This window comes from Acartia tonsa, chromosome 13, assembly GCF_053477335.1.
Source record: "Acartia tonsa isolate MP-2025a chromosome 13, ASM5347733v1, whole genome shotgun sequence".
NCBI lineage: Eukaryota > Metazoa > Arthropoda > Copepoda > Calanoida > Acartiidae > Acartia > Acartia tonsa.
The window spans coordinates 19109310-19127680 of NC_137272.1; the positions used below are offsets into that span (position 1 = coordinate 19109310).

The window sequence follows — 18371 nt, forward strand, 5'->3', positions numbered from 1 at the left end:
CGCCCCCCTTCTCTTTTATGTCACCTAAGTGGCGTAGCTGCAATTAAACATTAAAGAAAAAATAATTTTCTTAACTTACTTGGACATATTGACAGACGAACAGACCCTAAACATAGAGTAACTGCGCTACTAATAAAGTACAATTTCGCTTTATACTTATTGTATCAAATTATAAGACTGTGTAAATTTTATTTTTATATCATTGCATTGTAAACTCTAATTATTTACAAATGTAACAAGAAAAAGTAAATATTTTATCTAAAGAAGAACCTTTTCTATGACTGAAATTAATGACAATGTTAAAAAAATATTACATGACAAGTTTAGAATAGGTAGGATAATTCTTATATGCCTTAAATGACAAAAAAGCTAAGGAAGAACGTTTGGACTGACCATAACTGTAGAAAAGCTTCACATTAAAGCTCTTTACATTTTAAACAATAAATGCTCTAAATTATTTTCAGATGTCCCCCATCGATGAAAATGGGGTAATTGTATTGACCCGCGGCGGAGTAGGGGGGCCCCAGGGGCATCCAGCACCCACCCAGAAGGTGGGGGGCTCCAACACGTCCACCCCCCTGGCCTCGTTACCCCCAGTTTACGCGAATCCAGGAATGATCTTGATCTAACAATTATATTAAGATATTTTTTGTGTGTTTTTTAAAGCAAAGTATCTCTATACAAAGGATTTCCGACCATCATCCAAAATATCTAGGATTGACGGTATTTTTGTCTGTTTGAATTCTGATTTTTTTCTCCCTAGTCTTTTATGATTTAATTTAATCATAAATAGTTTAATGTATTTGAACTGCAAAGTATTTCCTAATATCAATTTTGTTCTCAATTATGACAGAAAATCATAATCATATGTGTCAAATAAATCAAGGATAAGTAGATATTTAAATCATCGAGGAACAGATTTTATCTAATAATAAATCTAGATAATCTTATGAAACAAAACATTAAAGTTTTTTTACTCATTTGTACATTTGTATGCCCAATTTTTTTTTATATACAAAGTAAATCTTGAGCTGGATCTTTAAATCATTTTAGTGGTGAGCCAGATCGGGGTGAGCCAACTTTCCACCAATGAAAGCACAGCATTTTATGAAATGCCGCGCTGTGATTGGCTGAAATTCGGCTCACCCCGATCTGGCTCACCACTAAAATGATTTAAAGATCCAGCTTTGGTCTAGAAAACCATGTCCAATATGGCTTCAAAACTGATTAATAACCACTGGATTAGAAGCGGTTCCAGCCATAGTGAAAAATCATGTATAGCATCGAATTAAAGATAAATTTTCACAAAAATTAAATTAAATTATTAAATAATTCTTAAAAATTTTATTTTAATATCCGCGGAAAGCTGTCTATAATATGATGCGATACATGATTTTCAGTATGGCTGAAAACTATGTTTTTTTTGTTCATAATTGTCTATTTAGTAATTAGTGCGGTGAAATTTCTTGTAAAGTGAAATCTGAATAGGAAAATTACCCTAAAATATCCATGGTCATTATACAAATCTCTTTACGCCTGTATATACTAAATTGTAAGATCAAGTTCTATTTTACTCAGATGTACACAAACTCAACAACAATCTGAATCAGTCAAATTTTAACAATCAATGTGTTAACATGGGGTCACAGGTCTGTGCAACTTGTTAGGAGCGAATTTACTCTATCATAATAAATGTTTGTCGGTATCATATATTCTAGGTGAAATGTAATTTTCTCAGCTGCTATTTTAGATAGACGGCTGATTATGTTTTATTAAGATTTCTAATACAACTTTTTTTTTTAAATTTCTACGTGGAGATATTATTAACTGAAGAATACTTGTTTTGCCTCTAACTTTTTCTCCAGTCAAAATAATTTTAAAATATTTTTTTGCTTAATGAATGAGCACATTATCATGCTGTAATTGTTGGAGGAAAATTATTTTTTCTTTATATGAAAAAAATGCCTCCCTCTAATGATATAAATATCGTATCTTTTTAATCAAATATAAAATTTTCAGTGAAAATCTTCAAGATTTATTTGTTTAATTTAATCATATGAAAGTGAAGCTTTGATCGCTAAAGTGATAACATTTCATTGATAACTAGGGATAAAGGGATCAGTCAATAACTTCTTAATTAATGTTTTCCCTAAGTCAGAGTTCTCCATATTTGCCATTGTTAGCTTTAAAGGGAAAGAGAGAGGGCTTTAAGGACTTTAGTGAACTTTAATTGGTTGGTTCATTAAGTTAGGTGTTCAAACGTTTTAACTACTAATTTTAATCTACAGAAGGGGTAATTTTGGGGTATCAATATGGGTGATGTATATCAATTTATCAGCCATTTTCTTTTCCCTTTTAGATCCCCAGGAAAAATTGGTAAGATAAGGATGTATCTATTTTACCCTGAAATTTTTTGGGGGAAGATTTATTTCTTATCTACTTGCAATTCCTGTATCCAGGTAGGGTACATATCAAAGAAGTATGAACTAGTTACTGTACATTGTACATAATAATATTGAGAGCAGCTTGTATCTAACTATGAAATATATGTTTGTCCTTTAAAAAGATTTACTAGAAAACAAAAATTTGTCAGTTAGAAAACTGCTAGTTAGTACAGACAAATCAAGAGTAAATGAAAGTCTCCAAAATATTTAAAGCTAATACATGACAGAATTTGTTTGTTTGTTTTGGGACCGGTGTAACTTACAGTTTAGTGTTCTCATCCTTTTTAAGAATCTGTAAATTTAATTTTTTGTTTCAAAATGGTTTTTTTTGTCGCCTACTTTGAATTTGAGAAAAATTTCTTAATTTCTTTTTTAAAAATATGATAGTTTTAAGGAAGAATTTCTGTTTATTTACATGAAAATGATTTATTGTTTGACACATTTTTATATAAAAATCTTCCAAAAAGCCTCGGGTCAAAGTTCACTTAAGAAATTTATTGCATTTTTCCGATTGTTTGATTTTTTAGGGTGAATCGTTTGATCAAAAATTTAAATAGTTTAAAATTTAAATCAACTTGATAATTTGTCATTAAATCTTTTAAATCTAACCTTAAGCCCTAATTTATTTGAAAACAGATAAAAATAGTTGCTTATTATTCCAGAGAGAGAGGGGACAATAGGATATTTATTACACTGGTCCACAGAGATTTACATTAACGTTTTCTTATTCATTGGCTTAACACTTTTGGAAACTTTTGTTAAATTTTGATTGGTTGGTTCTTTTAGTTGAGGGTCCAAACGTTTTAATGATTGTTTTCTATCGAATGGGTAATTTTGTTTATCATTATTGGGAATTGACATCAATTTATCGGTCATTGTCTATCCCTTTAGATCCCTGAGGAGCCACGCTACTTAATGGATGTTATCATCCTTGTTTAGAATAGAGTTGCTCCACTGATTCAAGTATTTATAAAATTTTGTTAAAATACGAAATAGTTTTCGGTGTAGGAAGTTGATTGACAAGAATTTGTCAGTAAATGACATAATTTCTTCAAAAAATAGTCAATGCATAGGAAAATAATATTAGAGTGATCAAAGCTCTGAAAATTTTTGGTTATTGTGCAAGAACGAATTTTTTAGAAATTTATCTATTCTAACAGTTGAAAAATGTAATTCTAAAAAATCTTAATTGTAGATGAAGATTCTTTAAAATTCTTAAATCTTAAATTTTATTAAGGCAGGAGTTAAACTTATCTTAAAAATCTAATGATCTAAAATTTTTATAAAAATAGCAAAGACTAAGATGACACTCAATAATGACGCAATAAAAGTATGACGCATTGATTCTCTATCCAAGGACAATTATATCCATTAAAAAGTATGGAAGGAACGTTGGATGTAAATTATACTAACAACTAGTTATTTCAGTTTTATAAACACGTTCTCTCATTCGTTTGCTTCGGTTGAGAAATATTTTTACTTTCTTTATTTTTTACTAGCGGCTACGCCCCCCTAGAGGCCTTTAGGGGCACTTGAGGAGGGGGAGTTGAATCCAAAAAAAAAACAATTGTTAAAATCTTTTTTTTTGGAGGGGGGGTCATCCCCCAAAACCCACTTTTATTTTAGATTTTAAAAAAAAAAGTTGTTTTTTGGGGGAGAAAATCTTTTTCTAGGGGCGATTTCGCTCGGCAGGGTGTTGGTACCCTCCCCTTAGTTTATAGTTATAAACCTTGGAAAAGGATTGGAAAAGGTTTTACTATGGACTTTTTCTATTCTGTAGAGTTGACCCTTTTCCCCTCGCCCCCACCGCCCAAAAACATGATCTATACCAATGCTTTAACAGTTATAATGATAACCCGATCGTGCCATCAGTTATCTAGATTTTTCGACATCTTGTCTCTTTTGATTTAGGATAAAAAGATTTACTATTATCAACCATTAATATAGATTTCGAGCAATAAGTAAAGTACATGATATTTGTAGTATATTGATTAAAGCAATTAAAAGTACTAAAAATACATAAAGTATGAAAAAATATTTAAAAATGTATTTTTGCAGGTGCACGCTGATAAAGTGAGAGAAAAAGCATATCAACTTTGCAGAGAATACTTACAGGTTAGAGTTTATAATAGGTACATCATAATCAATTTAATTCTGCAAAGAATACTTAGGTTAGAATCATTGTAAGGTATAATTAGAAACTTTGAGTGTAGTTAAAATAATAGTAAGAGCATATCAACTTTGCAAAAAACACTATAAGTTAGAGTTTATAATAGGTCCTCATGATCAATTAAATTCTGCAAAGAAAACTTAAGTTAGAGTTAATTTAAGGTAAAATTTGAATGGTTGAGCATACAATTAAAGCAAATGCAAATTAATTTACAATTTTGCAAAGTATACTTACAGGTTAGAATTAATGTTAGGAACATCTGATTTTTTTCTGCATAGAATTGTGGAACTAATTGTTACATTTTATGAACTTATTTCTACATATTAATAATAGCAAAGAATAATTAGGATATTGCTAAATAAAATACTTGCCATGCATAATTTCACTTTATCTTCTCCGAATAAAAGTAAAAATTATAATATTGTAGAAATAAATAAAAATAATAATTTCTAGGGAAAATGGAAAGAAGTAGTATCCAGTCAGCTAGTTATTAAACAAATCAGGAAAATTACTTGAAACTGGTCATTTTACTGTATTAATTGTTCATAAAATTCAAATGTTTCATTATTGTAAAGTTATTTTTGTGAATTAAAACAACTTATTTTTGGTAAATTGATGATGCAAATTGCATAATATTGTATCAAAAAATACCTATTGTTAGTAATTGATTTTGGTCAATTATAATCTGATTTCTTAACTTTGACATATCTTTTCAAGTAATTTTAATGACTAGTGGTGGCCTTTCTAACTTAGTATTCTATGTTGGCCTTCCAGAGCATTTAATTGACACAGAAGCCAGAGAACCCACACAAGTTTTACTCAGGTACACAACCAGGATGATCATTTCTAGGGCAGATGGATAATGGTAAATATGAGAAAATTTGGTTGGTTCTACATACCTTTAATGTTTCTTTATTTATTTCTCTTGAAATGCCTTCATCATGTTTTTAAAAATACCTGATGACAAGTCTTTTCCAGTATCGCTTCAATACCTATTAATATCCGGTGGATTAGAACCGGTTCTCAGCTATACTGAAAAATCATCTCTGTCATCGTCTTATATCCAGTTTTCTCTGAATATGAAAATTCACAATCATAAGATTTGAACCAGTTTTTTTTAGCCCGTGCCTTCAGTATCTTATCTGCAGAAGCTGTTTATAATACAATGCGATATATAACTATTCTACATTTTTTTCTTCTATGCTTTTGTGTGTCATAATATTTTTGCTCTTTGTAATCTGCTGAATATATTCATTAAATCACCTGTCTACAATTCTACAATATTGATCTATGTCTAATTTTACATTTTCCACAAATATTTTGCAATGATTTTTTTCTCACAGTTTGAAATACAAAATATATAACTTGAAAATGCAAAAATACAGGAAAATGAAAATAGTACGTAAGCATTAGGTTTATTTTCAACGTTGACATAATTATTAAAAGCAAAAGCAGTATGATGTATGTTTGTCTGTCAATATGAAATATGGGCATTTTTTATCAGTATATTTATTTATTTCTTTGTTGCTGAAAGTATTGCTGAATCGGCTTTAGGGTAATCTCACTTTCTACTTTTTTTGTATAGATCCTTCTAGAAATTTATTTTTTTAAATGTAATTGATGAAATCATCCATTTTTGATGAATTTGACATAATTTGGGAGATTTTTTGCAAAAATTATATTGGTGATTTGAATATCCAAAATCTGATTCTCCAACCCTATTTTGTATGAACTACTTTAAGCCGCAGCGGCCGCCGATTCCTGAAATAGATGTAATGAACTTTTCTTGTATTCATTCGAATCCGGTGGATAGGAACCGGTTCTTATGCATACGAAAAAACTATGTCTAGTATCGTATTATATCCAGCTTTCTACGAATATAAAAATGTACAATCATAAGATTAAAACCAGTTTTTTTAGCCGGTGCCTTTGGCACCTCGGGGCTAAAAAAACTAGTTTTAATCTTATAATTGTACATTCTATATTCGCGGAAAGCCGTTTATAATACGATGCGAGAAATAACTATTACTATTTCTAGATTATTTGGAGATCTGAGCAGTGGACCTGTGCATGAGTTTAGACTTGTTCAAGAAACTCTAGTTTTCACAATGTTAGGTACAATTAAAGTTAAAACTTTGTTTGTATAAACCTCGTAACAAAATTGTTTGCGTTCTGAAGATACGAATTTAGCTAGTTTTTGAAATAATAAAATATCGACATGCAATTTTTGATAATATTTACGCCGACTTTAGAGCATGCTGATATTATCGACATATATTATGGAAGAAAGGGGTACATTTTACTTTTATTGGATCCTAAAATTAAAAGTCTCAACCAAAAACAGAGTTACAGCACTGGGATTTGGCACGTTGGGTTCTGATGCCTGTGCAATTGTAAACTGTACAACATCAAAGCAACTTATCTCATTTTTCTAACTGTTTATGAACATGTCATTAAATTTGTTTTCTTTTTTAGCCGAAAGAAATCTTGGTCCACGGTTATTTGGCGTGTTTCCAGGTGGCCGCCTGGAGGAGTTCATCCAAGGGCACCCGCTAACCAGCGAAGAATTAAGATCTCCAGTAAGTTTGAGTAGTTTTACTACATCAAGTGCTTGGTCTTCCCAGGAAGGAGCGGGGAAGAGGAATTGAACTTTAAATTACACTGGTACCCAAAGTATTACAACCACGTCATTTTATTCGTTAGCTTAAAAATTTTGGGAATATTTATTGAATTATAATTTGTTGGTTACAATCTAATGGTGTCCAAACTTTTCAACCAATAATCATGATCTAAGAAAAGGGTAGTTTTATTCTTCATCATTGGTGATGTACATCAAATATTATTTATTATGATCGTCATATTGACTTAAACCTTACATATATTACATAATAAATATAATATTTTAAAGAATATTGCTGAAACTCTATGATTGTTGATGTTCAACTGTCTGAATGTTTTAGGTGTACAGTGACCAGATAGCTAAGAACACAGGCCTTATCCACAGTCTGAACGTCCCTGTCAGCAAAGATCCAAATTGGTTGGGTGACACCATGAGGTTAGAATTAATTGTAGAGAAGTATGGCTACTTCAATTTACTTTTTGTTCGTCTTTCTAGAATTGTGTAATATTAATTAGTTATTACCATCACATATCTTTAATCTAAAATTCATATTTTAAGCCTCGCCCGTCTTTTTTGTATTTAATTTTTTCTGGTCATTAATAGTTTTAAATGATAAATATTGGCCCATTTTCAATATAGATTTTGTTATCTTGTAGTTATCTTGTTATTGGTTGAGTTGGTCGATATTTATCTATTTTTTAAATTTTATCACAGTTTTCTTGACATGTTGAGAAAAAGACATTTTTAGTAGTTTTCACTTTGATATGGACTAAAGGACTTCTTTATTTGATCCCACAAACACACATCCTGTTTATTTAGGTCGCTGGCATTAAAGCTCGCCCCCCTGGTTCCAGACAGAGTCCCTCCTGCAGAGAGAGAGGCAGTTGCCTTCCTTAAAAACGCCAATCTCAGGTAAAAAAAATCATTTAGGTTTCTAAAAAATTGGCCAATCGATTGGGTACTCTATTTTGGGTAAGCTTCGCATGTAAAGGTACTAGGATATTTTGTTTTCAGAGTTAAATATTGGGATGGTTGTAAGCTTTTTCTAGACCCTCTTCGAATACAAAGCTCCTAGATAGAAAGGGCGTACACACTTGTTATCTACAAAGTAGGACAAAGCTCCTTAGTACTACATTCTATTTGTCCCTTAAGCCATGGGTTAGCTTTTCCTAAATGGAGGAGGTTTGGGGGGGGGGGGGGGGGTTGTGGAGGTGTTGGTGAAAAACTCCTTTCCTTTCTACAAATTATTTTTTTCCTACCAGAATATTATATTTTTTAATAATGACGGTGAGTTTAAAAAAAACATAATACAGTATTATTAGAATCTGTTTGGTCATTTTGATATTGAATTTTTTAGATTAGGAATTCTTTGATCTTAAATTTGGAATAAGACCCTAGAATAGGAGCAAAACAGAAAAGTATGCTTTTTTTCTTTGGTTGTCCAATTCTATTAAGAAATGTTTTATCCTAGCGAAAAGTTAGTCGAAAAGATAGTTAACAAAAGTTGTTGCGCTTATAAAAAAAGAAATACTAGTTGTTGTTGGTGTTTTTTTAGGCAAGAAGTTGATTGGCTTCTTAGTTTTCTCCGAAATGTTCCTTCTCCAGTGGTTTTCTCACATAATGATATCAATTGTGGTAATATTTTGGTAAGTATATTTATATCAGGTGTCCTCAAAAAAACAGATTTCGAGATTTTGATTGAAATTACATAAAAAGTCTAAACTATTGTTTGTATCCATAAATAATGAAACTATTATTCTTTCCTTTTTAAGGAACGTTCACAAAGGTCCCGGGTTGAAAATAGGCTATTTTTATGCCCCTTGCTTAGTCTATAAAATGGAGCCTTAGATTTTTTGTCAATATATGTCAGGAACCGTCCCACACGTTGAAGTAGCAATACCCCCCCCCCCCCCACAAAAACATTAGTCTAAAATATCCTAGAAAATATTCTAAACCATTTATGATAAATAGCTTGAAAACATCCTAGGACTTTCTATCGGTTCAGAAGTTATTGAAATCTTAAGCTAGAGACAAATTGATTTTTCTACTTTATTTTAAAGGATAAAGAAATTATTATAAAACATCACAATATACTTTATAATTTCAAATATTATTTTAGGTACGAGATGACCCTGAAAGTTGGGATCCTGTTGTTCTCATTGATTTTGAATTTGCTGCTTATAACTACAGGTAAAATTCATATCCTTAACTGACGGACGAAAAGGTGCGTCGATTAACGGACAAATATAAGAATAAAAAACAGTTTTTTTCAAAGACCAATAATTGTTCTACAAGTAAGAACAGTCTGTTCGTTCGCAGTCATCAACAGAAAGCTCTGATTTTAATTTGGGCATTTATAATTAGCATAAATGTTACAATTAATAATTAAAGATAAATTTTTCTCATCTTTCTTTAACTAAAAAAAGTGCAAAATAATTTTATTCAGATAAGGTGAAAAATCAATACGAATTTCTTAATACTTATTGTAAACAACAGAAAAAAAGGATCTACTGCAGTTCACGGTAAAATATTGCTAGTAATCAATATTTCCAAAAATCTATGAATTTTAAAGGCTGCTAGCTGCCAAACGGCTGAACGTACAGATCATGCCCATACACTGTTTTAAGCGGCATAAGAAGGCCTACAAATAGTCTGGAATAGCCATAAATCAATAATGCATATTATCTCGCAGTGCAGAGAAATGTGCGAAAAAGACCTATTTTATGCGTTTTTCTTCAGTGAAGCTTTCCCTGTGCATAATGAGATCTTGGCTATTCCAGATCATTTGTTGGACTTCTTATGTCGCTTAAAATTATATGATGTTGGGTATGATCTGTACGTTCAGATGTTTGGCAGCTAGTAGCCTTTAAACTTCATAGATTTTTGGAAATATTGCTTACCAGCAATATTTTACCGTGAACTGCAGTAGATCCGAAAAAAATTTAACGGACAACCCTTTATTTCAAATATCATTTGTCCCTTTTTATTTCTAATGATACAAAAACATATTTATAAGGAACCAAATTTAATTTTAAAAATTGTTTCAGAGGTTTTGATTTAGCGAATCATTTCATAGAATGGGTCTATGACTATGGAACCAAGGTACTTTTTTCTAAATTGTTAATATATATTTTCATAGCAATTTGACTGCAACTTAATCAAAATAAAACATATAAGAATTATATATTTGTTAGATAAATTAACTTAGCATGTGTTAGGCAACTGCAAGGTTTATTCCTCCCGCAGGGTCTTGGATGCAGTTAAAATAGGTGAAACCCTAATTGAGTGAAATTATAATTTAAGTTTTAACCATATTTTAATTTCATATCAAATCCCTCTAATTGAAAGTGGAACATAAACTAACTTTTAAAAAAGTGTTTTCCTGTTAGGTAGGGATTAAATAATCCCCGTAGGGATTGAACCAAAAGTTTTTTTTAAATGAGGAGGGGAGGGGGTGTTTACCTTCGAGGAATTGCAATATTTATGATTTTAGCACATTTGATTTTTTTTATCAAAATATACCATCTTTTTTTATCTTTTTGATAGCTGTAAAGTTGTCATTATCTCCCCTGATGATTCAACCATCAACCAGGTCTATACAGGTCATTTTTGATGACAAAAAAGGGGCTGGGTTTAGGAAAGAAAAACAAAAATTTTAAGCCCGTAGAATGTGATTTTTTACTTAAATAATAATAGTTATTTCTCGCATCGTATTATATACAGCTTTCTGCGGATTTAAAATGTACAATTATAAGATTAAAACCAGTTTTTATATTCGTAGAAAACTGGATATAATACGATGTTAGACATAATTTTTCAGTATGGGTGAGAACCGGTTCTAATTCACCGTATATTAATCGGTTTCCAAGCGATACGGGAAACATATCATTATTAAGCCATGGAAAATTAAAGGACAATTGTTTTTCTTTCCCTTAATTAGTTATGTTTTGTTATTAGGGGAAGATTAATTTTGTTGCCATTGACCAAATCCTGTAAAAGTACAGTTTAAAAAATAATAATTTCAAATTTTAAATTTAAATGCATGCTATTTTAATAAATTATATATATTATCACTATTTAAATTTTAGTATTAATTTTTATTTTATTTTTAGACCTTCCCCTACTTCAGTAAGAATGAGTCTACCTACCCCACCAGGCCACAGATGGAAAGGTATTGATTGGAAACCGATTAATATCCGGTAGATTAAAACCGATTCTCAGCCATACGAAAAAATTGTTTATTATATCCAGTTTTCTATAAATATAAAAATGTACAACCTTGAGATTAAAACAAGTTTTTTTTATCTCGTGACTTCGGCATCTCGGGGCTAAAAATAACTGGTCTTAATCTTACAATATATCCGCGGAAAGCTGTTTATGATACGATGCGAAAAATAACTACTTCTTGGTAATTTGTTAGAATTTAATCACGCAACCTTATCTTTTAAAAAAGAAAGATTTTCATGAGAAAATTATAATGGCCCCCAAAGTTTAAAGCACGTCATCTCAATCTTATGCATGGTAACTTTGGGATGATTTTATCTTAATTTGGATGCTTAAACCAGCAGTGTCTCTACTTTTGAACCAATAATTTTTTAGGTGATTTTGTTTATCATGATTGGGTCAAACATTAAATAATCTTATATTGCCTTAATAAAGGGGTAAAAAAGTAAAGATATTTGATTGCTTTAATACGAAAAAAATTGCTAATAAAATAATATTTTCTGTCTTGATAATGATTATTTATAGATGGGTAAAAAGATATTTGGAAGTGTATGAGGAGCAGAAAAGCCTGCAGGATGAAAATAATCTCCACCACAAGAAAAATCAAGTTAGAAATAAAGGAATTGTTGGCAAAGAAAAGGTAATTCTTGCAGGGAACCACAGGGATAAGACAATGGCCAATAAATTTATGTATACATCCAAATTGATGAAACATAAAATTACCCCTTCTGTAGATTAAACTTACTGATTGAAACTTTCGAATACTCAACATAATTAACCAACCAATCAAAATTTACTAAAGTCCACAAAGTTGTTAAGCAAACGAATAAGAAAACGTTATTATAAAACTTCAGGGACTAGTGTATTAAACAGCCCATTGTCCTCTCACTTTCAGTAATTCTTGTGTGTTTCAATGTTTCTCACAATTATCAAATTAAATCTACTTTTAGTTACTTAGAGATACGCAAAAAATGCGTATTTTTTTCCATTGAAATTAATCTGCTATTACAAATAATACAAAATACAAAGATAACCTTCACTCTACAGTAAGAATCTACAGTAAGTATTGTTTGAAATTTTTTTTTTAAACTAAAATTGATAATGGAGGGTCGACTTCTACCCACCACAATCACCCCTTTTACTGAAATGCACATAGGTAATAATGTAATTCTAATTGGGAGGGGTGGGGGTGGAGGGCGTTTTGTAGACTAAACATTACTAAAGATCCCCATTCATGGCAATAATGGTTAAATGACGAATAGACGCCCATTCCTTCCCTAATTGTAAAGTAACGTCACTACAAATTAAGAGTAATAAATATTAATATTATTGTTAGATGGAAGATATATTGGATGAAATAGCTGCCTACTCCCTCGCCTCTCATCTTCTCTGGGTTGTTTGGGCTTGTAAACAGGTATCTTTCAATACTCAGTTTCGCTTTTTTAACATTGTTCTTGTTCTTACTTTTATTTGAAATTTGAAAGTGTAGCTACTTTGTAAATATGCTCTGAACATTCTTCTGTCTGACTACTATCCATCATATTTTTTTAAATGGTGATTCCTGTACAGTTTAGTAATTTATTTAAGCAGAGTCTTCTTCTTTATAATTACGTCTCAGTGTGTTAATACTTTAACCATTAGACTATAAAAGTTGGAAAGATTTTTAATCGATATAATAGATTTGAAATCTGCATAAAATTTTAAGGATTTTTTATAAAATTAGTTTTTTATATAATTCTTTATTTAAAGGCGCAAATACAAATTAAGTTAAATAATTGTGAGATCTGTGATTTCAAATCTATTATATTGATTAAAAATCTTTCCAACTTTTATAGTCTATTAACCATTTATTTATTAAATTTAATAAATTAACAATTAAATTTATTTTATTAAATACTGTCATCCCTAAATCTTACTATTTTGTTTATTTAGGCACAAACCTCAGCAATTACATTTTCCTACTACTGCTACTCATATGATAGATTAAAAGATTATTTTAAAGAAAAGGTAAGGTTTTTTATTAGCAGTAAGAACTCTGGGAGGGTTGGGATATGAGACTTAAAATCATAATAGTATCCAAAGATTTATCATTTGTTGGCTTAAAATACTTTCGGTCCTTTTATTACATCCTGACTAGTTGGTTGAAATTATCAGTGTTTAAACTTTTCAACAAATAATATCAATCTACAGAATAGGAAATTTTGTTCGTCATATCACTTTATTGTCCATTGTCTTATCCCATGATATTCCTGAGTGAAGCCAGTCTCTAACTCATATTATCAGTGCCTGTCTATCCCTATAAAAACTCTTACTAACATTGTCTCTATCTGATCATTCATAATGTTACAAAGAGAACACAGTAATAGTGTCTGACTGATTATGACGTAACAAAAAAAAATTAGCCAATGAGAGGCCGTTATTGACCAATGGTAAAATTTATAGTGGCCTCTCATTGGCTAATTTTTTTGTTACGTCATAATCAGTCCGACACTATTACTGGGTTCCTACAAAGAGAATTTGATTTGTTAGAGATGTGAAAAAAGATAATCATCAGAATTTTTTTTGTAAATTTCAACAAATATTTATTCTTTCATTACCTTTGTCCGTCTGTTAATGAGTTTTTTCTTTTCTTTTTAGAATATTTCTTAGTCTCATTCTAAAGATGTTGAATACTGTGACTATTTTATTTGATATATGCATTAAGAGATATAACTTTTCCGGAATTGTAATGTAGGGAGTAGATTTGAAATCTGCATCAAATTTTAAGGATTTTTTAAAAAATTCGTTTTTTGTATAATTCTTTATCTAAAAGCGGAAATACAAATTAAGTTAATTAATTTTGGCATCTGTGATTTGTGGATTTTAAAAAATCTGCGCTCTGATTGGATGTCGTACATCATTCAACCAATTAGAGCGCAGGTAGTTTAAAATCCACCTATCCTATTGGTCAAAATTAATTAACTTAAAATGTATTTTCGCTTTTAGATAAAGAATTTTACAAAAAACGAATTTTATAAAAAATCCTTAAAATTTGATGCAGATTTCAAATCTACTCCCTACATTAAAATTCCGGAAAACTTATATCTCTTAATATGCATACATGAAAATGTCAAATGCATTGATTAAGTCCAAAGAACACAAATTAAGTTTCAGCAATAGGTCACTGAAAGATTATTTTATATCAATTCAGAAAAGAAATGGACAGCTTACTAACCTCTAGTGTATTAAAAGCGACAAATGCAGAATTTAACACAAAAGGATTTGTGTAAAGGATTTTTGAAATTTCATATTTTAGAATTTAATAATAATTTAATTTTTGTTTCAGGAACAAGTTATCGAGCTGTTTAAAAACAAAAAGGAATGTTACTAATAATCAAACAATATTATTTGAATTTTAAATTGATTTAATTTGAAAACAAGGATGACAACATTCATAAAAGCGTAGCTTATCCTATAGTATAAAAGGAAATATATCTGAAAAATGTTAATAAGAATTGGTTGTACAGTTCAAAGAAGCTATTCAAATGCCCTGGTGTGGTTTTATGCTACTTTCCTGACCTCCTAAAATTATTAAAGTATTAATCCAACTTTTTCATCTACCCAACAAAATGTTTTTTTTTATATTTTGGCTAATTTAAAGAAAATATATTTGTACAAATCTTTAAAAATGTATTTATAAGTACTATTGGTAATATAGGGTATGAAGAGGAAAGAAAGTGAGAGCTAAAAGAAGAATGTTCCCTGCTAACAACTAGTTATATAGTAGCTGCGCTCCTGAAATCAGTAATAGTTATTTATAGCATCGTATTATAGACAATTTTCCGTGGAAATTCAAATGAGACCTCATAAGATTAAAACTATTATTGTTAAATCCCGAAGGAATAACAAAGCTGGTAATAATTTTATGATTTTAATATTCGTGGAAAATTATCTGTAATACTATACTATACATGATTTTTCAGTTGGGTGAAAACCGGTTCTAATCCATCGGATGTTATTTGGTTTCGAAGCCATACTGAAAAATGAAATATAACCCTATTTATTCCACACATCAACAATCTACAGTTTTACAAACCATCTTTAGGTAGGGGGACAAAGTTACTCAAAAATCACCCACGTGAGGTCATAAAAATGAGGGGTTTTCTTTCTCTTATCTCCTCTCATCTCCCCTATTTTCATGTCGTCACGTGTCTTATTTTTGAGTGACTTTGTCCCCCTACATCTTTAGAATATTTATCAAATCAAGCATTTAGGTTTTTTATTAAAGTTTAGTTTGTTATACCCTTAGTTCAATTAATGACATTTTATATTTTTATTGTAAAATTATTATATGATTTATTTTTATTTGGCAAGCCGCCTAAAAATCAATCGGGTATAGTCCCTTTCGTGGCAACGCACCTTAAGGGGCGATTCTTCGTATTTTACACTGTAGCTTTTCTTCTATTTCTAGCCTCTGCGGGGGGCTCTAACCCTGCGGGGCCAATTGCCTTAACTTGTGGGGCAATCACCTAACCCAATGTAACCTAAAATAACCAATAAAAAGCTATTTTAAAAATACGACGAATCGCCCCTTAAGGAGCGTTGCCACCATAGAGACTATTCCTAATCAATCTTATACTTCATTGCTGAAAAGGGGATAAAATGGTAAATGACTAAAATCAAAAGATAATTTAGGATTTTTTGAGGGCTAAAGTTTCTTACAAAATCCTCAGAAATTGCAAAAATCTTGTATAAAAAACTCTAAGCCAGCTTAAAAGTACAAGACAAGTGTATATATTCTAAGAGAAAGAACAATAAAATTGAGTTAAATAATGCACATTGCACATGACTAAAAAATAAGTATTTTTGGGCAATTTAACGGAAATTTGCGGCTTGTTATTAAATTTTTGTAAAAAAAAAAAGTAAACATGTTATTCTTATGTATATTAACTTAGGTTTATTTGCAGATTCATGCATTTTAGTATATCTATTTAAACAATCTTTTTATGTGTTTTTTTCTGCAAATAAGTATAATGATATTTAAAAATCTTCCAATAAACCTTTTAATTTGGTATTTAAATAATTGTTTTAATATGTTGAATGCCTCAGTCGCCTTTAAAGTTTATTAAAAATATTTTATATTTGTTATTAAAGTAAATTAAGCTTTAAAAATTGTAAGTTAGCAATCTAGTAAACAGTTATGGTATTCATCTCCTTTGATTCCCACAATTAGGGCTCGGCAGCTGCGAAAACGTCATTATATTCAGCGAGTTACTAATCTTTCTTTTTGAATTTTTTTATGCTCACAAGCTGGTTTAAATTTAAGGCTGAGCCCTGTCCACTAATTCCAGTCAAACAAACATTTCTTCATTTTTTATCCATAACAATTACATCATACCTATAATTATTTTGTTTGATTGAAGGAATTTTTTTAAAATTGACATGATATATTAAAAATCAATTGAAGAAATAATCTAACTATTTCAGTCCATCCGCCTAAACGTTAATTTGTGATAAATTTTAAAAATTCACTTTTTAAAAATTTTATATTTTTTAAAGATGCACAATTGTTTAAAATGTTTGTTTTTAACTATTTTTGTATGACATTTTTATGCTCTGATTTATTTTGTTATAAATTAAAGACTTGTACATTGTTATATGTTTAATATTATGTATCAATACTATGCACAGTTAGAGAGGTTAAAATAAAAATTTAAAAAAATCATTATATTTATTTTTGAAATTTCCAAAACAGAGATGTTGTTCGGCCATATAAATATGCTACAGATAAAAATAAGTTTAAATTTCTCAGAGAGTCAGGGGACATTGTGCTGTTTCATATACTTGTCCCCAAAGTTTTAGAGTAACGTTTTCTTATTCGCTGGCTTAACTACTTTGGGAACTATAATTGAATTTTGATTAGTTGGGTGTCGACACGTTTCAATCACTGAATGTAATCTACACAAGGGGTAATTTTGTGTAGCAATATTGGGGATGTACATCAATTTATCAGCCATTGTCTTATTCCTTTAGATCCCTGTCAATTTGGGAATTAAGGTAGACTTAACTATAATAAACTTTAACTAACACAAACTAAACTAATCTTACCTAAATTCTGTGTTTAAATCTGAAATCAATTAACTAAAGATATACCATAAAGGTTCTTACGTTACAGATTACGTATTGTGTTTAACGTACAACTTCTAAACATGAATAAGTTTCGCTACTTAAAATTTCCAAGGAATAATGTTTCTGTATTGATCATGCAATTAAAGGATAAATTTTAAAATATTAATGGATTCAATACATATGTTATTGAAAGAAAAAAATTTATGCGCCTTAAATTACAACTTACAATTACAAATAAAACCATACTAAAACCTTTGGGAAGTATCCCAAAAAGGGCAACTTAATCATTTCAGTAGTTTTTGACATCTTTAGCTTTATACAAAAAAACCTTACTACTTTATCTATAATACAAAGTAGAATGATGTATGTCCGCCCATCCGTCTGTCTGTTCGTCTGTCCCTTAAGATCTCGGTAACCACTGAACCGATCGGATTCTACTCTTCAGGGAATATACCTACTGGTCCTGTGGTTTTAGGCTATTTTCTTGGGGATGGGACACCCCCACCCCAAAAAAAAAAAAAATTCCCCCCATTTTTTTTACGAATTTTGCGAATTCGTTATTTAATCGCGAAAATTTGCAATCTATTCGTATTTTTTCTGCTGGGTAGGTGCGAAAATTTTCGATCCATTTGCTTTTTAGCCGCTAGTATAATCAAATAGTATTAGAAGGTATTTATTAAAAACATATCGTCTCATATCATATTGTTGAGTTTTATGACTGTACGTGTACATGGTCTTGTTTAATTCACTCCTACAGGTGGTTGTGTGTGTGCGTTAATTCATAGGATTAAATCAATGAAGTTAA

At 30.2% G+C, this 18371-nt stretch overlaps 1 protein-coding gene across 1 annotated transcript; it reads left to right on the forward strand.

Annotated features, from left to right (window-relative positions):
• Positions 1-464: 464 nt before the first annotated feature.
• On the forward strand, positions 465-16359 carry LOC145304543 (choline/ethanolamine kinase). Its single transcript, XM_080146449.1, has 19 exons — positions 465-609; positions 1576-1649; positions 4503-4559; positions 5068-5115; positions 5346-5437; positions 6653-6729; positions 7090-7193; positions 7575-7669; positions 8054-8146; positions 8790-8880; positions 9354-9424; positions 10282-10336; positions 11347-11405; positions 11984-12098; positions 12795-12872; positions 13391-13465; positions 14784-14814; positions 15154-15542; positions 15687-16359. Exons 1-18 carry the CDS (start codon positions 465-467, stop codon positions 15183-15185), a joined length of 1392 nt encoding a protein of 463 aa, XP_080002575.1. The 3' UTR covers positions 15186-15542; positions 15687-16359.
• Positions 16360-18371: the final 2012 nt, after the last annotated feature.